General features: G+C 40.5%; 3 protein-coding genes across 7 annotated transcripts in view; 1 reads left to right on the top strand and 2 right to left on the bottom strand.

The window, feature by feature from the left end:
* The window catches only part of LOC118416427 (tRNA methyltransferase 10 homolog C-like), a 5,690-nt gene extending 1,829 nt beyond the window's left edge, over positions 1-3,861 (bottom strand). The window contains exons 1-4 of the mRNA XM_035821525.1: positions 3,692-3,861; positions 2,332-2,872; positions 1,428-1,543; positions 616-781 (exon numbers count right to left, since the gene is read on the bottom strand). Of these exons, the coding sequence (XP_035677418.1) occupies positions 616-781; positions 1,428-1,543; positions 2,332-2,853 (804 nt within the window). The 5' untranslated portion in view covers positions 2,854-2,872; positions 3,692-3,861. The remainder of the gene's footprint in view (positions 1-615; positions 782-1,427; positions 1,544-2,331; positions 2,873-3,691) is intronic.
* Positions 3,862-4,029: 168 nt separating this feature from the next.
* LOC118416432 (thioredoxin-like protein 4B) lies at positions 4,030-7,438 on the top strand. 2 transcript variants are annotated; one of them, XM_035821532.1, is made up of 3 exons: positions 4,030-4,249; positions 5,414-5,565; positions 6,093-7,438. In XM_035821532.1, the coding sequence occupies exons 1-3, from the start codon at positions 4,118-4,120 to the stop codon at positions 6,253-6,255; spliced, it is 447 nt and encodes a 148-aa protein (XP_035677425.1). In that variant the 5' UTR covers positions 4,030-4,117; the 3' UTR covers positions 6,256-7,438. The 2 variants fall into 2 exon arrangements, with proteins under 2 accessions (XP_035677425.1, XP_035677424.1); XM_035821531.1 differs by having other exon boundaries at positions 6,090-7,438.
* Positions 7,439-7,444: 6 nt separating this feature from the next.
* Positions 7,445-13,739, bottom strand: LOC118416431 (zinc finger CCHC-type and RNA-binding motif-containing protein 1-like). 4 transcript variants are annotated; one of them, XM_035821528.1, is made up of 8 exons: positions 13,658-13,739; positions 12,673-12,802; positions 11,375-11,403; positions 11,081-11,192; positions 10,086-10,193; positions 9,508-9,608; positions 8,672-8,753; positions 7,445-7,624 (listed from the first exon to the last, which is right to left on the bottom strand). In XM_035821528.1, the coding sequence occupies exons 1-8, from the start codon at positions 13,729-13,731 to the stop codon at positions 7,472-7,474; spliced, it is 789 nt and encodes a 262-aa protein (XP_035677421.1). In that variant the 5' UTR covers positions 13,732-13,739; the 3' UTR covers positions 7,445-7,471. The 4 variants fall into 4 exon arrangements, with proteins under 4 accessions (XP_035677421.1, XP_035677419.1, XP_035677420.1 ...); XM_035821526.1 differs by having other exon boundaries at positions 12,673-12,838; positions 13,658-13,734; XM_035821527.1 differs by having other exon boundaries at positions 12,673-12,805; positions 13,658-13,732.
* Positions 13,740-24,282: the final 10,543 nt, after the last annotated feature.

Genomic DNA, 24,282 nt, shown 5'->3' with positions numbered 1-24,282 from the left:
AATGAAACCCATTCACCAACTTTCTGGTGTAGCAAACATAAAAACTGACACTACTTTTGTATTTTCATGAACAGGTGCTGTTACTGTACAGTAATAGTGTTTTTGTACTTTTTTCAAGCTGAAAACTTTTTATCCTTTATGTTTTGGATTAGCCCTTACCTTTACCCTAACCATTTTACAATTTGTATTTTTATTTTCATTTTGCCCTCTCGCTCCATATTTTTCATTAAAATTAAGAACCAAGAAATTAAATTGGTGTGGCCTAAGACAAATCTCTTGTAATGTTTTTTAATACATGTAGAAGACAGACCAATTCAGTAATTCGATGTTTAAAAACTCTTTTTTTTTTCATGTGATTTTGTTTAACATCCAGACTTTTTCCAAAATAAGCACCGGCCAGCTTTTTTCAAAAGCTTTCTTGTTTGGTCAGTGTTTTCTGACCTGGGTATGGCATAAATAAAATACAACACGGTGTATTCCATATCCCCCTCTGTCCCAGCCCTCCCGCGGGCTGTCGGGCAATGCAACCCGCGGTTGGGCTGGTACCTTGGGCGATACAGAATACACCGTGTTGTATTCTATATTTACAACAAAGAAGAAAGAAAGGTTTCTCACATCAGAGCCGAACATCATGCTCCTAGCCTGGTTCCAGCCCTGGAACAGCTCAATCTTCCTGCCCCAGATCATGGGCTGGAAGGTGGTACTTTTGGGGGGAGGCGATTCCAGCAGCTCCTTTCTCTTCTGTTGTTTGGCTGCCTTCTTCTCCGCAAAACTTCTCTTCCTGATGGTAAGTAAATGGCATTGGCGATTAGTTAGGGATAACAGTTACTTGAACATTTCATTGTAGGAGAACACCTACTAGTTAAGCATGTATTTCACTGGGCCAAGCCTGCTAGTGAGAATTTTGGTGTGTGATGCACTGGCAAAAATTGTCCTGTACAAACAAAATTGCTACACCCCGAAGATCACATCCTTAGTTTTAGCCCCAAATTTAACAAAACAATATATAAAATGATCATAAAGATTCATCAAAAAGAGATTGGATATCATGCCTGTTGGAAACTACAGTGTAGATAACGTCTAGTTCATGCCTATTCATGACATTTTGCCACTTTCCTTTTAATTCCTGAGATATTTGGCATTGCTTGTGACCAATTTGCCACTGTTGGGGACAAATTCGCAACAATTTTATTTCAAACTTAAAGGAAGAGTCTTTTGCATACAGTTGCCAAAAGGCATAGTCCATTGAATGATTGAGATACCCACTCAAAATAGTTGATACACTTGTCACTTTACCAATTCCTAAATTCTTTGAAAATCTACCATAGAAGATTATTGTCTTTTCTAAAATGTATACTCTAACTTGCATGTAGACACATGAATGAATGAAAGTAGGCACATACAAAAAGTAAATAAAAGTGGCTTACTTGTATTCAGTCTTGATCATGTAGTTGACAAACCTCTGTCTTGCCTTGTTGGTGTGAAGGCCCATGAACTGTTCGATATGGCGCTCAGTGATGGTCACTTTCTCTACATCGTACCTCTGTAGAAAAATGGGATACCAACATGTTTTGATCTGGTGTACAAATGTAACAAATTAAAACACAGCTTTAAGTTTAAGTTTAACATGGCTTTAACTAAGTTTTTTTTTAAGTTTAACAAAGTCTATCACTTAAGTTGTAAGTGCATAACTTTTTGTAATATAAAGTATTACTCCAGTCCTAAAACTCCAGCTACTTATGAAAAGCTTTTTTCTCAATCATTTCAACACTACACTTCATTACACAAACTAGCAGATGTGCATTATACAAGTCATCACCATCTCTATGATTAGTATGAAAGGACCACCTTGTAAATGTGACCAATATTTGGTACTCCCTTAGAAAAGAATCCTTTCTGTAGTCTCCACCCATTCACATACTAGTAGACCAGCTTTTATCAATCTTCTTGCGCAATATTTCTACTGTATTTTATTCAGTAGTAAATTTTGAATTCAAACTAAGTATCCAATGCCAGCTCAAAAAACAGCCATGACTTCAAGTACGAAAGGTACCAACCTAGGATTGATGTGTTCAAAAATTCGTTTTTTCCCAGAACTATCGTAGAGTGGAATTTGCTATCACCAAGCACAGTAGGGGCATCATCTCTGGATAGTTTTAAAGAACGCTTGCAGATAGATGTGCAGAAGTTAGGTGTGACGGGTCGTTCGGTGTAATATAACCAGCTGCTGCCGCGCCGCGTGCCTGCGAAGCTGGTGTGTTACGCCGAAGGGCAGTTATACCGGCTATATAGATACAGATACAGAAACAGAAACATTTAAAAAAAAAAAACCTCAAACATGAGCTCCAGTTCCAGCTGTGCCCTCTTCCTCTCCTTCTCCTCCGGACTCAGATCCAGACTGTCAAGTTCCGACAGTTCCTTGAATATCTCCGGAGCTCTGGGAGCTAGAACATCCTCATCATCCACTAACTCATCTCCATCATCCACACTTCCTTCTGTAGGAACATTGTCACCTTGTGATGTACTGGAAGGACTGTTAGAAGAAGTAGTTGTTGTATCTTTGCTTGCTGTGTTTTCCGTCTGCTGTATTTTGTCACTGTCATTCGTACTATCACTACCTGTGGACTTGGAACTGTAACACCTTTGCACAACACAATAAGTCCACTGTTGAGGGTAGGACTCTTGTTTTGTCCATGATTTCACACTGTAGTTATTGGAGGCTGACGCACCCTGGTGTTGGTACAGAGAGCGGGACTGTACTAAAAGGAGTGGTCGAGAATGTTGGCTGTAGTCTCTGTTCAGAACTCTTGCAGTCTGGCCGAGCGCAGCTCTTGATATTCTTGACAACAACATGGTGATAGAACAGGATCTCCTGTGTTGGAAGAGAAATGCATCAAAAACAGCTTGGCTTTATGATATGCTGTAGTAGTAGTACGTACTAATTACCTCTGCAAAGAAGCTAATGATATATTTTTGTAATATTTGTACGTGTATGTATGTCTGTGTACACAATGTATTTGTACGTGTGTACGTGTATGTATGTCTGTACAGTGTAGTCTACATGATAATTTGAGAATGATGTTTGATTTTTGATATGTGGGTACTCTGGTTTTGATGAGACTTTGAAATGATTAGATTTTGGGACCCCTTGCAGCTTACTGTGGAACTTCCTGTTTAGATATCTAGTGATATGGAAAAACTATATATCAATATTTTATTGGTACTAATGGAAGATAGCTCTTGTTATGATTTAAATTTCTCTGGCAATAATCAACAACATGATGTACAAAGCTTCCTTGTCAAAGCAAACAAGAAATCGTGACAATTGCTCTTGCACAACACTTAATACAAAACCGGGATTTCCGCTTTAGTACCAAGGATAGCACCCAGGGGGCCCGAACCATAACAATTTCCTCGATACTTACGAGCTTAATACATTACTCATCTGACAATATGACACATGTTTAAGCTCCTTGTTTTATTATGTTCAAGGACAAACAAACGCCACTGAAAACACAGCATTTGGCGAAGGAAACAAGCAAGCAAAACAGGCATGTCAGTTTTTGCAAAGCCATCGAACGCATGCACCCATGCTGGCAAGAGCTTAGGTACAAAGAAGTCCTACAGACTGGTTACAATCATTTTTAACACTGTGAGTATAAAAAAAAAACAGGTTCATGTTTTCTCTTACCTTCTGCCAGTCGTGGTAGGAGTTCTAGTTGGAATTTTCGATTAAATCTCACTACACGTTTTTCTCTTGGTCAGAGCGACGTGATTTCACATGGGCGCAGCCATCTTGGATATCCCACAGTTCAGTACGCTAAGGATGAGTTCACTTGGAATATGGGGCACCACAATCGGAAACAAAACATAAGTAAAACAGGAACCAATGTAACATTTATCCTATAAGAGATATATCCAAGTAGGAAAACAGATAAATAGATATTTTATCCATCATCAAGTTTGTTAATGAGGTTTTTTTTCAAACTTTGAAATCATATTATGGACCCTAATGTTGGTATGGTACCTTCTATTGAGGTCAAGCGAGGTCACGTATGAAGACTCGTCTTTGTCTGGTAACAACATAGACTAGCAGCTGTCTCTGTCCTTAATAAGGATGAGCTACCTTCTTCCTCGGCTCACTACGAAAAAGGAAGTAGACCAGGCGATCAGGAACACCGCTGAGTTAGTCCTGGTACTGAGGTTTGGGCGGGAACATGACCCCGTGTGCCAACAACTGGACGATATCGTAAGTGTCGTGTGTGTTTGTGTGTGTCAGTTTTGTGTACTGGTATGAGTGTGTGTGTATGTGTGCGCGCCGTGTTTGTATGAGAGTTTGTGTGTCAGTGTACCACAGTGTGTGCGTGTGTGTTTGTATGTGTGTGTATGTTTGTGTCTGTGTACACGTGTGTGAGAGGTATACTATGTACAGACACTACAGACACTACGGAGGTACAGACACTACCTGGGATAACACTACAGGGGGTACGGACACTACAGTGAGTACGGACACTACAGTGAGTATGAACACTACAGAGGTACAGATTCTACAGGGGTACGGACACTACAGGGGTACGGACACTACAGGGGTATGGACACTACAGGGGTACGAACACTACGGGGGTACGCTTAACGGACACTTACAGGGTACAGACACTACTGGGGGTACGGACACTAACAGGGGTACGGACACTAACAGGGCACAGACACTACAGGGGTACAGACACTACAGGGGTACGGACACTAACAGGGCACAGACACTACAGGGGTACAGACACTACAGGGGTACGGACACACTAACAGGGCACAGACACTACAGGGGTACGGACACTACAGGGGTACAGACACTACGGGAGTATGGACACTAACAGGGTACAGATACTAACAGGGTACAGGCACTACAGGGGTACAGACACTACAGGGGTACGGACACTAACAGGGTACAGACACAAACAGGGTACAGACACTACAGGGGTACGGACACTACAGGCGTACGGACTACGGACACTAACAGGGGTACTACGGACACTGCGGGGGTATGGACACTACAGGTGTATGGACACTTCAGGGGTATGGACACTAACAGGGTACAGACACTACAGGGGTACGGACACTACAGGGGTACGGACACTTCAGGGGTACGGACACTTCAGGGGTATGGACACTAACAGGGTACAGACACTACAGGGGTACAGACACTACAGGGGTATGGACATTTCAGGGGTACGGACACTACAGGGGTATGGACACTTCAGGGGTATGGACACTACAGGGGTATGGACACTACGGGAAGGATGGAAAAAGGAAAAAAAAAAACTTCCAGCTGAAGGTCTACTAAGTCTGGGAGAGGACGTGTATGTAAGATGTAACTTTGCATTAAGTGAAGAACTCATGTTTTGTTTCTCTCCCACAGCTGTCCAAGACTTCTAATCTCCTCTCCAAAATGGCAGCCATCTACATAGTGGATGTGGACAGTATACCAGTGTACACACAGTATTTTGACATCACTCTCATTCCTGCTACTATCTTCTTCTTCAATGGACAACACATCAAAGTAGACTACGAGTAAGTTGTTCTCAAATATGATAATGACATCATTACTAGTAGTATGTTGATGGAACACACACACACAAATTTATGAAATCCATATGATTTACTACTAAGAAATATACAAACTTTTTGGAATTTGAATGAGTTTTACAGATCATTATTAATTTATTGGACCAGCACAATGGGCTCACAATAAGTAAGATTGAAAAAAAACAACTAAAGCAGCCCTGGCTTATTTTATTCTGCTCAAGACCAAAAGCTTCAACATGCGCTACTAATGCAACATATCAGACTGAGTGTAATTTAGACTAGCAAGGTGAGACTGAGTGTCGGTATGCCAAGTTCTGTTTTAACAAATTAGTAAGTATTGTAAACTCTTGAATTCTGTAAGATTCATATCACTCACTCACTGGATTCATAGATATATTCTGTATAACTCTTATGAATACATGTACTTCTGAATCCTGGGAAGCTGTATATAGTCCAATTTTTTGCCTACTTTTCGTACTGAATTGGTAATTTCTTAATCATTCCCACAGTAGACCAGACCACACCAAGTTCATTGGCAGCTTCAGGAACAAACAGGACTTCATCGACCTTGTGGAGGTGATCTTCAGGGGGGCCATGAGGGGGAAGGTCATGGTGCGAAGTCCTATAGACCCCAGGAACGTCCCCCAATATGAACTACTCTACAAGGAAATCTAGTCTTGTGTTAAAACATATTTATTTTGTCTATGTTGTACATACTGTATGTACAGATGGCTCAAAATACCACCTGCATATGCAGGTTAGTGCAGGTAGAATTGGATCGAGCTGTGCAGGTATTTCTGATGTCTATACCTGCACGTAACCTGCACTGGTCCATTACTGGGTGTATCATGATATATATGTATATGTAAATGTTTCAAGATGTGAACTTTTACTAGCTGCATTGACTGTTACCAAGTACAAAAGAAATAATGGCAATGGTTTCTAAACAGATTGTGAAATGATCAATACTTGCTAATAAATTCAGAGTGGTGCAGGTAAGATTTGTCTGGTGCAGGTAATTACCACATGTTACCTGCACCTGTCCAGGTATGCAGAAAAAAGTATTTTGAGCTCTGAATTTGGAAACACAGCAAAGCATGTTTTTGGTTCTGAATATAAAGGAATATATTTGGTACTTCGAAATCAGACTGTGTATGTAATAATTTGTATATATTATACAGGAACATGTAACAACATCAAATAAAACTAGTTATGTATTTCTGAAATGCTGGAGAAAAACCTGCCAACCCCAGCCAATGCTGGCATATAGGACATTAAATTCTAAATGACAAAATAAAAGACGACCTGTATTTCACAGTCTTTTGCTGGTTTTAATGCTTTGAACTGTTGATGTACATGTATAGTACTTCTTTGTTTTAGTCTATCAATATACCTGTAGTCATACAATGTATATGTGTATATTGATTACAATATAATTATAATGTTCAAAATTTAGTGCCTGATGCATTTCAATTCAAACATCAGGATATTATTTTGCAAGGCTTATTAGCATGACAACTAAATTCTGTACATACATTTATGTTCTGAACGAAAGACAAACTAGCTCCAACTAAGATACCCTCCCAGTTACCAACTATTAGACTGATCACATAGCGCCGCCCATCTCTGTCAAGACACAAATGAAAAAAATGGAACCTCTCTCATTGGTTGAACAGATAATTGCTGCTCTCTGATTGGTTCAACTGCTAATTGTGATGGACAGTCAGGATTGGTCAATTGGAACCAGGAGCTCAACTGTGAGGCTGATACCAATTGAGCTACAGGGACATCCATGATAGATCAAAATCGTCTCATCGAAAGTCTTGGTATACGTGTCAACCCAAAACATCAAAGATTTTTTAAAAAATGTACAACGAATCTGAAAGGATTTCTAGTCGTGATCACTGATATCCTCTTCATCACTGAAATATTCGTCTTTCTTGAATTTTTTCTTCTTGGCGTCACTCGCTTGTGATGTGCTTGGCTCCTCATAGCTGCCTGTAGCCACCCTATATCTGTACTCTTCTTCTTCTATCTTGGCTTGCTGGAAGTGTAGAAACGAAAGCAAAAGGTATAAATGCAAAGTACACATCAAATCTGTATATACAGACTCTGAGGGACACATACTTTTAAGAAAATGAACCTTCTGCAAAAGAACAAAGTGAACTTACTTCCCAATCTGACAAAACAAAAGTTGCTGAACACAGTAACTATTTTCCTATGTCAATTTTAGTACACACTTTTATGAATGGAAATTGGAGGGGGTACTTTAATACGTTTGTTAGCAAAATGATTTGACTACATATTAAGTCAAGTCAGTCTTACCTATAATATAATGAAGAGAACTCAAAGAAAGATGATGATACTAATAGTAATAAGACATGTTCTCCTATGCTTTCTTCACTAATTCACAATTTAAAAAAGATATGTGCAAGATAGAGGTGGGAACCGGTACAGAAAGTTCAGGTCCAGAGGATCAGGTCCGAATGGGCGACACTGAAAACAAGGTCCATTTCACTACAAAGGAATCTGTCCAGTGGAATATATTGGACTTTCGCTGGTGTTTTGAGATCCTATTTCTGTGTGAACAAGGCTAACTGCCTCTGATTGATAGCTTAGTCCAAGTTTTACTGTAAAAACTTGGTAGAAATGACTAATGATATAGAATCTTCTCTACTTCGCTTTTGTTGTTTTCTTGGACCTGTAACATCGACTATCATAATTCCACCGGGTGCCATCATACCGCCACGTAAAAAAAACGTTAGTATAGAGGTCTTCCCAAGATTGTCTTGAATACCGAATGTTAAATATCATAAATGTAACACAATTCAGATATTTAAGTGTTGAAGACAATTGAGGCGGCGATATAATGGCACCTGGTGGAATTATGCGAATGTATGTGAATGCCTGACAGCATAATCTGTTCATTTTTTAATCAGTCAAAAATCTGTTCCGCTGATTTTTTTAAGGTCAGGGTTTTCCAGACTGGTCCAACAAGCAAAAACGGTTTTGTACCGATACACTGTACCGGTACCCACCCCTAGTGCAAGATATATATAGATGGTGACTTGTACATGTATAAAATACTGACTTCATATCTGATGGCTGCCCCCAGACTGTCCAGTGCAGGGTCCTCCCCTTCATCACTCTCATCTTCCTCTTGGTACTCTTCTCTGGGAAGTGAAGAAGAATTTTTCCACATTTTATGTAGGCCTAACAGGGCTCGATATACCACCTGCATATATGCAGTTTAGTGCAGGTAAAATTGGAGCTGTGCAGGTATTTCTGGTGTCTACCTGCACCTAACCTGCACTGGTCCATGTACTGGGTTCTATACATAAATGTCCTATATGGTGTATATGTGGATTGTTATTAGCTGCATTGGCTGTTACCACCTATAAAGTATAAAAAAAAGATTCTTGAACAATTTTAGTATGATCCATACTTCTTAAATTTAGAGTGGTGCAGGTAAACTTTGTCTGGTGCAGGTAATTTTTAATGTTACCTGCACCAGTGCAGGTATGCAGAAAAAAGTATTTCGAGCCCTGCCTAAATAGTTGTATAATAAATAGCTATATACATGTATGGACTTGCAAAGGGGGAAATTCTGACATACACACACACACACTATCACAGCAAAAGGCTATGGCTTACCTCCCTAACAACTGTCATACCATTGCCCCACTTTCACACAATTGGTGTATCAGACTGAAGTTGTTATACAATCACACAGAGGATAACACAGAAGGTAAAATATTTACATATTTGGATAATCTGAAATGTACAGCTCTTTACCGCATTATCCAATTCTTGAAAATTCAAAATTTTCTTTTGCAACAATCAATGATTTTTGTTTTTCCGATTGTCACAATTGCCAAAATTGTATATATGACATGCTATATACTATATAGTGTGATTATGACTTACTCTGCCATTTGTGACTTCTTCCTTTTCTTCTCCTTCTTTGGGGGAGGTTCTCTTTCACCCAGGGTGTTCTTTGGACATGCATAGCTCATGTGGCCCTCTTCCTACATTGGACATAGAGGTAGAAAACACATGGAATACATTGTCATTGTCCAGTAATATCACATTTGTAGTCATACCTCAATTGTCTATGACAATTATAGGAAACGTCATATTAATTACATGTATGCGCTTTGAGTGACTCTTTTTCTAAACAACTCTATCTCTAAGACAATACTGTATGTATGTGTATAATATACTTTCATATACATGTAGTATTGACTACTAATATGGATCTAAAACACGAGTTCTCAAGCTATGTGTACAATAAATGTAAAATATACTTTGAGGTCAATGTTAGTATCCTTCAGTAAAAGTATTCCCACCCATATTCTTGCCTAGAAATAAGAATGAAACTTCGGAATATAGCATCATCAACAACAAGGTAACTTTAAAAGCATGTTTTAATAGTTTCTTTTGCAAACATTCATGATTGACATTGTGCAATACATCAAGTCCAGTCTGGCAACTGTAAGGCTTACCCCACACTCGTAACACTGGCTCTTGTCCTTGTAGACTTTCCGTCGGATGAACTCTGAGGCCCGCCCATTGTCCTTGGCCATGCTGCATTTGACGGTGCGTCCAAATAACTGTAACACAAAGCATGCACTCTGTAAAGTGGTTTTGGCACGTTAAGTCCAATGTAAGCTTATCTGGAAAAGCACTGTATCTCACTCACTATCTCCTGTATATAATATGCAAAATAAATACAGTAGAAGCCAGTTAATTGCACAACGGATAACCGCATACTTCTGTTGATTGCACTGAATCCCTTAATCCCATATCGGTGCAGTCCAGCTGGATAACTTTGCATTACTGCACCATTTAGATAATTGCACGAAATACTCTGGCAATGGGGTGCGCAATTAAACAGCTTGTACTGTATCAAGCCCAATTTTTTGTCCATCCTAGCAGTTGATGACCTCACAAAAATGTCATTACACACAAGTACTTTCATAAACTATAGAGGTATTGTTTTGGGTCTGTCGGTGTGTTTATATTTCCATGGAGGTTATGTGGTCTCTAAACTTGCCCATCAAGAGGAATGGTTGAAATATTTCAAGCTGCACTTGACTAGGATGAACCCGCTGGACAGAGCCCTCAGAAGCACTGTGTAAAGACTAGCAGACTGCTGCCTACCCATGTCAGGGACCCCAGCAGAAGTATAATCAAATACTGTAAATGCAGAAACTTTCGCGGTGGATTAATGTTCGCGGTTTTCGCGGCGGCCGCTTCACCGCGAATTTAAAACCACCGCGAATGTTTTTCCATAACAGTAAGAGACTGCAGTGCTACCGCAAAAAGTCCATTTTCCCGCTACCGCGAAATTAAGTCTCCGCGAACTTAAATGCATTTACAGTACTGGATTCTACTTCTTCTATACCACAACCCAAGCAGCAAAATTCTCTTCAAGGACTGAACAAGAGACACTGAAGAAAGCTCTGGTCGAAGCCTATGAGAATAAAACAAGACCTACCACCTTCCCATTGAGAGCTCGCACACAGGCATGTGCCTCCTCTCTCTTCAGGAACAGAACAAAAGCCACTCCTTTACTTTGTCTGGTAATCTTGTCCCTCATAACTGTCACCCTGAGTGATGTCAAAAATAGAAAGTTACTGAAAATGGAGACAATCTTAATATTTTCTAAGCAAGTATTTGTAGATACTGCGGTAGTATGTAAATGTAACCTCCTGTTCCAAATGTTTCCATAACATCCTAAACAATTCTTAATAATAATGTAATAATAATAGAGTCAAAGCTGGATACTCACTTGACCACCTTGCCATACTTCTCAAAAATCTGAAAAACAAAAGCATAGCTGTAAATAGGCAAAAAGTAAAACTCAATAAGGAGGCAAATTGTTGGCATCTGTCTGTCTCAGAAGAAAATGGTAGGCAGGCAGGGTGGGTTTAAGGCGACCCGTCTGCCTGGCCTGCACTTGGGTTTTTAAGGTGAAGGAGGGGTGTGCACTCCCTTCTCCACCCTCTGGTCTACTGGCGCCACTAAGTCCTACAGGGGCAACTGTATGTAACGTGTAAGACGGCCCCAGCAGATGCAGGTTTGTTGAGGGGGCAAATAGTGAGGCAGTAAAAGAAGGCTAAATGACATGACACATTTGTATGTGGGTTGTAAAAAAAGTTCAGAATGTACCGGTAGCTCCTATTTAAGGTGTATTTGTATGCTACATTGTATAACAATGCAGCTAGGTGTAAAAGCTGGGCTGGGTACCGGTACGGTGTATTGGTACTGAATCGGTTTTTCTTATTGGACCGGTCCGGAAAAACCGAACCTGAAAATATTTGGTGGACCGGATGTTGGACCTATTGCAAAATTAATAGATTTAATCATTATATGATCAGGCATTCACACGTTTTGGGGCTTACCAGTCGAAGAAAATAACAAGAGCAAAGTAGCATAGAGTCTATAGTCGTTTCTACCAAGGTTTACAGCCAATCGTAGAGAGGCAGCTAGCATTGTAGGGTTTAAAACGCCAGTGGGAGTCGAATACTCCACAAAACAGATTTCTTTGTAGTGAAATGGACAATTGTTTTTAGTTTTGTCCATTCACAAGTTTTCACATACTGGTTCAGGACCAGGTTCAGGTTCAGACCTGGACCTGATCCTCTGGACCTAAACCGGACCTGAACCTGAAGTTTCTGTACCAGTACCCACCCCTAGTTGTAATCAATATGAACAGTCTGATTCAGCAGGGCTCGAAATAACACCTGCACATGCAGGTTAGTGCAGGTAAAATTGGAGCTGTGCAGGTATTTCTGGTGTCTACCTGCACCTAACCTGCACTGGGCCATGTACTGGGTTTTATACATAAATGTCATATGATGTACGTGTGTATGGGTTGTCATTAGCTGCATTGACTGTTACCACCTATCAAGTAGCAATGTTTCCACCTAAAAAATAGCAATGGTTCCTGAACAAATTAAGTATGATCCATACTTCCTAAATTCAGAGTGGTGCAGGTAAAATTTGTCTGGTGCAAGTAATTTTCAGTGTTACCTGCACCAGTGCAGGTATGCAGAAAAAAGTATTTCGAGCCCTGGTCAGGCTTACCTTGTGCAGATCATTGTTGGTGAGTGCAAATGGTAGGTTGGACACATAGACTGTGGTCTTACTGGGGGCCAGTCCACCACTCATGGTTATTATTGGAGTGTCCGAGAAGTAAGGTGAAGGTTCCCCGCCTCTGCTTAGATCAGAAACGCCACTTTTGTGCCAGATTCTACTGAAAGCAAGCCAGAGAGAGTTGGTAACATTAGTTAAAGGTATGCAACGGAGTTTCATCTAAGTAACCCCCAGAGTTAGACCCTCCTGGCTGTAGACAGCAACTTCCAGGCCTTCAGTAGTCACCCTAGGGGGTGGGGTAATCAGTTCATCACACTTCAGGCTGGCTACAGGGGAAAACAATCAAGATCTTACTTACAAGATTTAGCTTACTATGTAAAGAAATGGCAGGAACATCTACTTTTCGTATTGTCCAAATCCTCCGTAGCATAGTTTTAAACAATTAACTTTCATGTCACAAAAATGCCAACAGATGATATGCATTAAAATTGACCAAATAAAATGAAATATTAATCTAATACAGTCAAACTTGCACTAGTGACACCCTTAAGACAAAGACCACCTGGACAATGTGTGGCCCACTTTACTTTCTAGAGCTCCTTTAAATTATTTCCTATTCCCATTTCCTAGAATACTGTCTATAACGACCACATGGACCTGGTTTTATTGTTCCATAGGGTGGTCTTCTAGGGCAGGTTTGACTGTATCCCTCTGAACTGACAAAAATAGATTTTCCTAACAACATAATACTTCATAACGCTCAAATAAAAATTATATAATATCAAATGGAGATAGAAGGAAGGTGCTATATTAAAGTAGGAAAGCAAGATGCCCATACATGAAAAAAAAAAACATCGACACTGGTCGTTCTAGAGGGTCCACAATTTTTGTGGCACAAATACATATAGTTACGAGATTTCTTTACACTATGGGTAGAGCATGCAGGGTTAATAGAGGCACAAACCATCGAACAAACCTAAAAAGTCGCAACCGTGTCAGAAAATGTTGTCCGTGTACGCCATCTTTGTCACCTTTCACCTTTCGGACCATTCCACTTTTGAGATAGGTAGGGCTGGCTAATGAGGCTATTAGGGTCACATTTCTGGACGTTTTGTAGGGAGTCTAGGGACGAAATGTATTACTAGTGTAATAGGCCAAATTGATTTGATTATAGGAAATCTTTATTGACACGACAAAAGTACAGTGACTTTCATAAGGTCTATAACAACTACATACAGTACAACTAAACAGACATATGTGGATTTCTACAGGTATGAATAAACAAACATATTAGGTCTAGCATGTCATACTATTGGTTCTACGGTATAAGTATTCGTGGATATATTTGCCTACTTGCACATAGTAAGGGTTATCGCCTCCCAGAGTGTAGTTAAATGTATCTATCTAACAACTTTATGCGTTTATCATTATAATCGTGAATAATCCATAACAAAGTGTATGATTGACATCTACGCGCAGATCAATTTTTGGCTTTTTCCAACAACAACAGAAAGTTTTGAACCACACCTTGAACAAAGCAGCTGTCAAATGAGAAATCAACGTTACGCGCTGCAAATTTATATTGCCGAAATGAATACCAATGTCAACGTCAAATTTAAAGAACTTTGTTTTATTCACACGCTCGCATCAGTTTTGAGGTTCCCAGGCGGTGTCATCCATATAATCAAATCAACATGCCCTTATACAAAGGAAAACAAAATGCACAAAAAACGTTTATTTTTCGTTCCCATAAACAGCCCGACCGAACTGTGACTTAATACAGATATCCAGACCCTGTTATTCTAATGTCATATTCCTACACCGGGGCCCGGCCGGGATGTTTACGGAAACAGAAAATATAAGTGTTTATCCAGAAATATGCAAAAATTATGTCCATGACTAATTTATTTACGTTCTATTTGTTTTGCTATATTCTACATTGCACGTTTCATTCCCGGGTCCCTGTTTAAAAGAGATAGAGAGGGTGGGTATCTAGCAGCCAAAATAAAATTCTGGTCACCAATCCGACAAGATAGCTTTGCATTTTCCAGAGAAAAGTTGCTATTGTTACCGAAAGTAGAATCTTTGAAAGCTACGTTCGAACCAGGATTCCTTTGAAATTCACTGTACTACTACTACGGTACTGGTCGCCGAAACATTGCAAATACGCCAGTTAAACCTTGGCGTTCTTTCCGTTCCAAAGAAAGTCGCAAGGGGTCGTCAAATGTACTGTAAATGCAGAAATGTTCGCGGTGGATTAATGTTCGCGGTTTTCGCGGCGACCGCTTCACCGCGAATTTAAAACCACAGCGAACATTTTCCCATAACAGTAAGAGACTACAGTGCATGCATATGGTGCTACCGCAAAATTAAAACCACGGCGAAAAGTCCATTTTCCCGCTACCGCGAAATTAAATCCCCGCGAACTTAAATGCATTTACAGGTATTCACAAATTTCGTAATTCATGATATTCACAGCTTCTTGAGTAATTCCCGTGGTTCACCTGCCAACGACTGGCACCGCAAACAATGTCAACTTTTCACTAGACTCTCAGTATCACTTGTTTACTACCTTTATTCACCAAGAAGACCGTTGATTTGCATGTTTGAACCATAACCGCTAAGCCCATGTTGCCTTGAATATACATAACGTTAAGCTAAGAGCACAACCCGCCGAACGTGCAAATGCGTGCTGTCTACGTGCAAAAACGTGGGCATTCTTGGGGGATCCGTACGTGGTAAGTACCGTCAACACTGAAATTTCACAAATTCATTCCATTGATGAATATATTCAAAAACGTAAACCTTCAGGACGAAAAGTACAAAAAAATGTTAACATCTGAATAAGCGGCCTGCAGGCCGATTTGAGCTTCATGAATAAACATGAACAAATTTAAAGGTTCAAACGCTCAAAACAAGTCAGACTGCTTCTTGCAGATATCCAACACAAAAATTGGACTCACCCAAATGTTCGAGTGAACAGCACCTGTCTTTGTCAAGGAATGAACAATCCATTGCTGCCGTGACGTCACGCTATGCAGATAGAACACGTGACTCAGTGAGCAGTGGATCATAAGTTGCAGGAGGTCTTTGGCGCCCACCGTCTCTGTTCAGGGATGGCAGTATAAAGCTCTAAAGTAGATGACTTCTTTGATCCCTCTAACGAACTTAGGGTGAGCCCAATTTTTGTGTTGGATATTACAATTGAACTAGTTCAACACAGATGAACTTTATTAGTTGGACGGCTCCTACATCTGCTCGGAGATGAAGGTCCAGCTACTTGCGTGGCTTTGATAATAGTTTGTTGATCAAATTATCAAAGCCAGTCAAACCGGTGCATACCGCCTTAAACTGGATTGTCAGCCTTTGTGTCACCAAGGGGATTCTGGGAGCTTAACTGAAACATTAATAAGTATGTGCTTGAATATTGAAGATCAGGCGAAAAAATATTGATGTTCATAGTGTGCCCAACTGTGACTTTCATTGGCAAAACATCAGTTTTCTGCAGTATTTTTTGTTGTTGTTACGTACATGCGAAGGTTTGACCGCACATGACCTAAGGTTTTGCCTTGAACTGGATATTTAGGGCCAGCATACTTCAAACTGCGACATTACACAACGTAAACAATGTCTGTGATAACTGGAAGGTTTGCTGCCAGAGTCGCGAGGGGATTCTCCAAGTTTTCAGGGATTCATCTTCGCCTCAATAATAACAGGTAAAACTTTAAACTTGCTCTTATTATCTGGAATCTGACGGACAATTTAATTGTTTTTGTTTGTGAACACAACTGGAAGTCTGACCTAGTGACCTAGCACAGTGGTATTGTATTCGGCCCGTGACCGAGAGGTCGCCGGTTCGAATCCACCTGTCGTGTTGCCGGTCTTGTGCCCTTGGGAAAGGCACTTTACACGACTTTCCTCACTTTACTCAAGTGAAAATATGGGTCGTCCCTCGGATAGGACGTTAAATGGAGGTCCCGTGTATGGGGAGGGGTCCCGTGTACGTGCATGGGGTATGTGCCATACCCCATGCACGTTAAAGAACCCCCACACGTGCGATAGTGCGGTGTGCGTTGGTGCAAATCCTTCTGTCGGGAGTTGGTGATTCACTTTAAATCACCCAGATGGAGGCCTGGCGACCTCTGTCTCGTATCAGCCACATGGTGAATTACATCATTCACCCGGACGGGAGACCTGGCGCATCCCCGTCTTGTAATGAGCCATACGAAAGGGTATGTCACCCCGTAAGGGGCGGTATAACCCCGTCGTGTGTCAACATGTGCGAACATGTTTGATCACGTCGGCCTAAATCAAAAATCAAAAAAATATCTCGTGTTGAAAACGTTCTGCGTTGCGTAGCAAACATGCACATACTAAGGCCAAACAAGGTCGGGGGTACGTAGTACAAACTGTTTGGTTACTTTTTACCTTCGCCAAGAAGGTTATTCTTTCTGTAGTGTTTTAGTATGTATACTTGTGGACCTTGTTTGCATAGTGAATGAGAAACCAATTAATTTCTGTCTTGAGGCTAAAGGCTTCAAAACATTTGGCGAAGGTATGGCGTCGTTGAACTTTGGTTTCAGTTGATTTTTGTTCATCCCTTGTTTGTTTGTTTGTTTGTTTGAACCATTATTTATTCACGAGAAGCGCAAATCGGCCTCCAGGCCGCTTTTCATTGAGGTCATGAGGTAAGGGTCAGATGAAAATATACAGCGATACAGATTACAACGGGTCCAAGTAAATCTATCAACATATCATTACATATAGTAGAGCGAAAGCTCAGGGCTTATTTGATTTGATTTATTTTTTTGATTTAGGCCGACGCGATCAAACATGTTCGCACATGTTGACACACGATGGGGTTATACCGCCCCTTACGGGGTGACATACCCTTTCGTATGGCTAATTACAAGACGGGGATGCGCCAGGTCTCCCGTCCGGGCGAATGATGTAATTCACCATGTGCCTGATACGAGACAGAGGTCGCCAGGCCTCCATCCGGGTGATTTGAAGTGAATCACCAACTCCCGACAGAAGGATTTGCACCAACGCACACCGCACTATCGCACGTGTGGGGGTTCTTTAACGTGCATGGGGTATGGCTCTCCCCATACACGGGACCTCCATCTTAACGTCGTATCCGAGGGACGACCCATATTTTCACTTGAGTAAAGTGAGGAAAGTCGTGTAAAGTGCCTTTCCCAAGGGCACAAGACCGGCAACACGACAGGCGGATTCGAACCGGCGACCTCTCGGTCCGAATACAATACCACTGTGCTACGCGGCCCCAGGGCTTATTACAATGAATGAATGAAGACCTTTATTGTACATACATACCCACTGGGTTCAGTACAGGTCACAACAAATGATACAACATGATACAATGATACAATGAATCTACACTACTCAAGAATCGTATTCTACTGCGTACATTCGGCTTCTTCTCGTTTCTTTGTGATATTGAAAATGTAAGAACAGATATGATTTATAAGTAAAGGTTTGTCTAGATTCATAAGGAATATGAAGTTGTCTATATTACTTAGATGTATGAAGTGGGGGAACATGGGTTCTATTAGTAGAGTTCAGCTCTCTCTTTTTGTTGTACAAACTACATTCTACTTCAAAATGATGTTCGTCTTCTAACTTATCTAGATTGCAGTATCTACATATTCGTTGTTCTAGAAGAGTGCGGTTATGTCTTCCAGTTTCAATGTGTAATTTATGGCAACTGATTCGTAGTTTATTGTCCGTGTTCGTTTTGGTCATTTAAGTTATTCAAGAGTCTCTTACAGCAGGTCAGATTTGGAGTCGTACGTGTGTCTGGTGGTAGGTTGTTCCAGACATTGGTAGGCTATCAATCTTCTGAAGGTTTCTCGTTAAGGTTTTGGGACAACCAGCTGACTGCCGTCTTGTGTGCTTTGTCTGGTTGTCCGTATGGTCCCTGCAGTACACAAACATCTGGCGCATGTAGGGTGGTAGTTTGCTGTTAAGGACCTTGTAGACTAGGCTAGCACGGCATTGTTGTACTGGTGTGTTGAATCAATGTCTTTCCAGTCCAACCGAGAGAGAAGGTTTCCAGTCCGGTTCTGCATCCTTTGAATCTTTTTCATATTTTATAACATTTCAAATAAGTTTTATTAGTTGAACAGACATTGAGAGTTTGTTTCCAAACTGACCTTGCCATTCTTGATCCCTATAGTTCTGATAAAAAGCGGGGATTTGAGTACCTCCAATGAGCTGTACTAGTTCATACGGATGAAAAGCTGCCCACTAGGTCGTGCAGACTACCCTATCAAACCTTGTTATGTTTTATGTGCATTCAACAAGAAGAGAAACCAGTTATTATTACCCGGCGTCGCGCCAAATTTCTGCCCCGCCAATTTTCTGCTCCTTGGGGTAGTGCGCGTGCGTGAATGGTTCGGTAAGGGTGATGAGGTTAGGGTTGGTGTTGGGATCGTTGGAATTTGATCGGCAGATCATTTTTTGTGAACATAAATAGAAATCTGACCTATCAACAACAATGGTCTATTTGCAATTATCAAAATGCCCGCGCTTCGTAGTACTAATAGTAGTACTAATATACTAATTATATTTCAGCCATACATAGTATGGTGAAATATATTGTATTCGTCATGTTTCTTCTTCTTCTTCTTCTCCTGTCAAATCTTCAAAGTGATTCATCTCCGCCGTTCCTGGACCGAATGACCTGAAATTTGGCACAGGGGTAGAATGGGCCACTACCTTGATGCTTTTTCTCAGTTTTTTCATATCTGCCTCTAAAATGATTTTATTGAGATTTTTTGGTCAATTTTAGACCAAAACTGTATATTTTGGCCCCTGTACCCTGGTATTACAACCAAATGAGCTGAAATTTGACAGAGATGTGCCTTGATAATGCCCCCATATAAATTCGATAACACTTTTGGTGTACAGTACAACAAAATGCTTATTTTTGCGATTTTTTGACCAATTTTTGACCAAAAAAGGACACTTTTGGCCCCTGTACCCTGGTATTACAACCAAATGAGCTGAAATTTGACAGAAATGCGCCTTGATAATGCCCCCATATAAATTCAATAACACTTTTGGTGTACAGTACAACAAAATGCTTATTTTTGCGATTTTTTGACCAATTTTTGACCAAAAAAGGACACTTTTGGCTCCTGTACCTTGGTATTGCAACCGAATGAGCTGAAATTTGACACAGATGTGCCTTGATAATCCCTTCATATAAACTCAATAACACTTTTGGTGTACAGTGCAACAAAATGCTTATTTTTGCGATTTTTGGCCAATTTTTGACCAAAAAAGGACACTTTTGGCTCCTGTACCCTGGTATTACAATTAAATGACCTGAAATTTGGTATAGATAGGCATTAGATACTTGGTAACAAGATTCAAGTAAAATTTTTGACATAAACAACTTTAAAATGATTAATTTTGGCACTTTTTTGAGGGGAAATTTGTTTTCTTTTGGCCTCCTGACGTGACCTTCCGTGACCCCGCACAGAGCCACACCTGTGCGCGTCAGCCGGAGAGTTAATTGAATCAAAGACCTAGCCAATCAGCGAAGAGGAGGCCAAAGGCTAATTAATATTCATAAGCGGGGCCTCATGATCCCGTATATAGCAGTGTTCCCGCCAGGGGGAGCGAAGCCCGCCTAAGCTCTCGCATTTTAGACTATTCAGAAGGCTTTATATTGTATCAGTTCTTAGGGGCATATCTATGATAATCGCAGCAGTCACTTAACTTCTCTTCAGGAGTTTAGCGTAACACTATTTCAGGTCAAACCGTCAAAGGCAACTAAAAACAAACTTTAATGTTACTGAGTTCAACAGTACTTATAACTTGTTATCCGAAGTTGAAACGCTAGCGATGGTATTTTCGCTGCGCTGTTAACTCCGTGCGACTGTTGTTGACGGTCTTATAACGGTATATTTTGCACCCCTGTACCCTGGTATGAGTAACATTTGGTATACGAGGGTGAGTCAGAAAGTAATGCAAGTGGTTTCATAACAGACTCGTTTTATTATCAATTGAGTTGAAATTTGGCACAAAAGTAGCGATATATGTCCTCTTGAGATTGAATGTTTTAAATCTGGTCTTTATTATTTTATGAGCAACTGAGTTGATTTCAAGATGAACACACCCTTAGTACCTTGTCAGACTAGCGATTCCTCTAAATCTGACCCACTAAAAATCACTGTAGGAGGTTGAAATTACCCATGTATGTTACCAAATGTTTCTATAGATTGCGTGCCAATCTTCATCTCTAAACTCGTAATGGTTCTTTATTTACAGCTGCTAGGATGCAGTAAGTTGTGTTATAGAGCTGTTGGATTTATACACGATTTCGTGAGTTGTTGGTTAAAAGACTACTTTTCCATTAACCAAAAGAAACGAAACTTTACACAGTTATTAACTGTTTAAAGGCCAAAAAGTGTGCTAAGTTTCATTTCTCTTTGTTAATGGAAAAGAAGGCTACGGAAAGTTTTAATAATAACACCGCAGATCTCATGACCCTGAAGACCGCGTATTCCTCACTCTACACCAGCAACGAAAAAAGAAAAACTGCTCAGATTTCAGAGTTAAAATTAAGCGTGTGGCTTATACAGAAATGCAGCTTATTACATGTGCAGGCTTAGTCTCCTACAATAGCAAACATTGGTTTAGGGATATTCTTAATTGTACGTTAATTGGACCTCTCTTTTCTTCTGACGGGATACCAAGGGTGTGGTCACCTTGAAAGCAGCTCAGTCACTCATAAAGTAATGAGCAACAAATTTTGATATTTCAATCTCAAGAGAAGATATGTCTTAACCTTTGTGCCAAATTTCAACTCATTCGATCAAAGAACGACTCTGTTATGAAACCACTTGCATTACTTTCTGACTCACCCTCGTAGATAGGCATACGATAGTTGGTAAAATGATCCAAGTAAAATTTTTGGCATAAAGTACTGTAAAAGGCTTAATTACAGCACTTTTTTTAGGGGAAATTGGTTTTCTTTCGTTCTCCATGCCATGACCTTTCGGACGTTCACCCCACAGAGCCGACATCTGCACCTGCGTCTAGCCGGCAGGAAGAGTTAATTCAATTAATGGTTCAGCCAATCAGCGAAGAGGAAAGCGAAGGCTAATTAATATTCATAAGCGGGACCACACAATACGTTAACTTGAAGACTCAGGCCGTACAGACTTCTCACCGGGATTTTTTCAAAGCGTCGGACAGGGGTCCTGGGGCCGCCGAATGTCCCTGGCGGGATCCAGGGGCAGGGCCACTGTGGGGGGGGACCCAGGTGGGCGAAGCCCCCCCGGAAGCTCTTGCATTTTAGACTATTGAGAAGGCTTCTTTTATCAGTTTTTCTAGGGCCATATCTACGATAATCGTAGCAGTCACTTACTTCTCTTCAGCAGTTTGACTTTAAAATATTTCGGGTCAAAGCTTCAAAGACAACTAAAACCTCATAAACAACAAACTTTACTTAGCTCAACAGTATACAAAAATATTGTAAGGGTTGCCATCCTTAGTTGAAGCGCTTATTTATAGCGCTAGTATCTTCGCTGCGCCGTTAGCCGCCGTGCGACTTTTGTTGACGGTCTGATATCCCTACGTCGCCGCCTCGCTGATATTCCCACGGACATGTTTCAAGAAAAATACCCAGCAAAAAACGCTGTTCTGCGTCAAATTCTATTCTATAAAACATGTGGGACTCAGTGTTACAGTCTAATTATTTTGTAGAAGCACCGCTGTAGGAAAGAAGGTCCAAGCAATGTAAAACATCACGTAGCATGAAGTTCGCTGTCAACTGGCACACAGCACATGACTGTTTGAAACTCTAAGTCTAATCAACAGCAGTGTTTGATTGATAGCCGGCGGTCCTTTGATGAAGTCGGCGAAAGGTGCGTTAGTTAGAAAATCTGCGTTTAGTTTTGATACGTAATTATAAGTTAGACAGTGGCGAGAATGATTATTTTCTTATCAATATTTCTCTTCAGAATTATTTGAACTTAATTGTACATCTTAACAATTGGCTTACCTGTGCAATGTTTATATGATTAATGATCAGTGTTCTGAAATCATGTGTAACGTATGGCTCCTAGTCAATAGATCAGCATTTTCTCTATAGTGACCACCTGTCTATAGTGGCCACATTTCCTAGTGCTGTTGTTGTTTGACATAAACTTTGAACATTTAAATTGTAAGTAACTTTAAACTGCCAGAGTTTCAGCCCAATAAAACACTCTCAGCGCCAGGGTATGAACAGACTGACCAGACAGACGAAAATAAATCCTCGAACAAGGTTCAATCGTATCTTCCGGGTCTGGCAGGAAGTTGTTAAACTAAAATAAGAATAGGCTCGATGGCTGATTGCATACAAAGTAAAACAGTTTAACAGTTTTACAGCTTGAAGAAAACAAACGCTCCTACAGTACCTGCACCTGCTTGATAATTATTAAATCGTATGCCCTACTTGAATAAAAAAAGTTCACTGCAATAATAAATGTACCCACATCACAAGGAGCTTATACTTTTTTAAACTTACACCTAGTTATCGTACTGAAAATTGTTAATGACATTACATGAAGTCATTCAACAATTTTCAGTCATGATGAAAATTTTCTGAATGGAAGGTGTGATTATTGTCATTTTCTGAAAAATAGAAGCAAGCTCTGTTTTTACCTGGAATCAATTCACAATACCAGTCCACTTTGGGGGATAATGTACTGTTAAGAGGATGTTCCATTTTTGCGCAGGGGTGATTTGGAACAGTCCAATGTTGCGTGGGAAGGGGTATGGCTGAAATATGCTGTATTTGCTCTTAAGCAAATGTCGGCCTTTCTAGTAGTATATTCGCAATGGTATCGTACTATATACGAATGTCTATGGTACCGGCTTGGTAAAGTTCCAGAGTTAAGCGAGTGATCATGTGTATATCTCGTGCTAAAAGAAGTTCTGCGTTGCGTAGCAAACATGCACGTACTAAGGCCAAACAGGGTCGGGAGTACGTAGTACAATCCGTTTGGTTACTTTTTACCTTCGCCAAGAAGGTTATGTTTTCGGTAGCGTTTCAGTATGTGTGCTCGTAGACCTTGTTTGCAAACATAGTGGATGGGAAACACATATAATACATCGGTCATAATTAAAAGGTTAAAATTATTTGGCGAAGGTGTCTAGCTCGCTCTGGTTTAAAATCATGCAAAGAATGATGTTGACTTTTGTCTGTAATAATATCGATGGAACCAAAGTCTGCAGTCTAACCTTGCCGCCACATGATTTAAACAACGCCAACTCCCCCTCCCCTCCCCCAAATGGTTCACACATTTGTAAACAGAACCTCTCAACTAAACGTGCAGATATTTTCAATGGCAACACTGCCAGGGCCGTTTGAGACGAAGAACTAACTTTAGGTGAACTCTCACTGCACTTGCGTCAAGCTTGCGTCACTGTGGGGTTCGTTCCCTGCGTCACTGTTTTCTTATTTTCTCCGATTTTTACCTTCGCCAAGAAGGTTATATTTTGGGTAGCGTTTGTATGTTTGTATGTATGTATGTAGAAGACCAGAATAACTCAAGAACGCCTGGATGGATTGTATTGATA

The sequence above is a fragment of the Branchiostoma floridae genome, chromosome 5 (genome assembly GCF_000003815.2).
Source record: "Branchiostoma floridae strain S238N-H82 chromosome 5, Bfl_VNyyK, whole genome shotgun sequence".
NCBI classification, from domain to species: Eukaryota; Metazoa; Chordata; class Leptocardii; order Amphioxiformes; family Branchiostomatidae; genus Branchiostoma; species Branchiostoma floridae.
The sequence above is the reverse complement of the archived record's forward strand: the minus strand, read 5'-3'. Positions and strand labels throughout refer to the sequence as shown.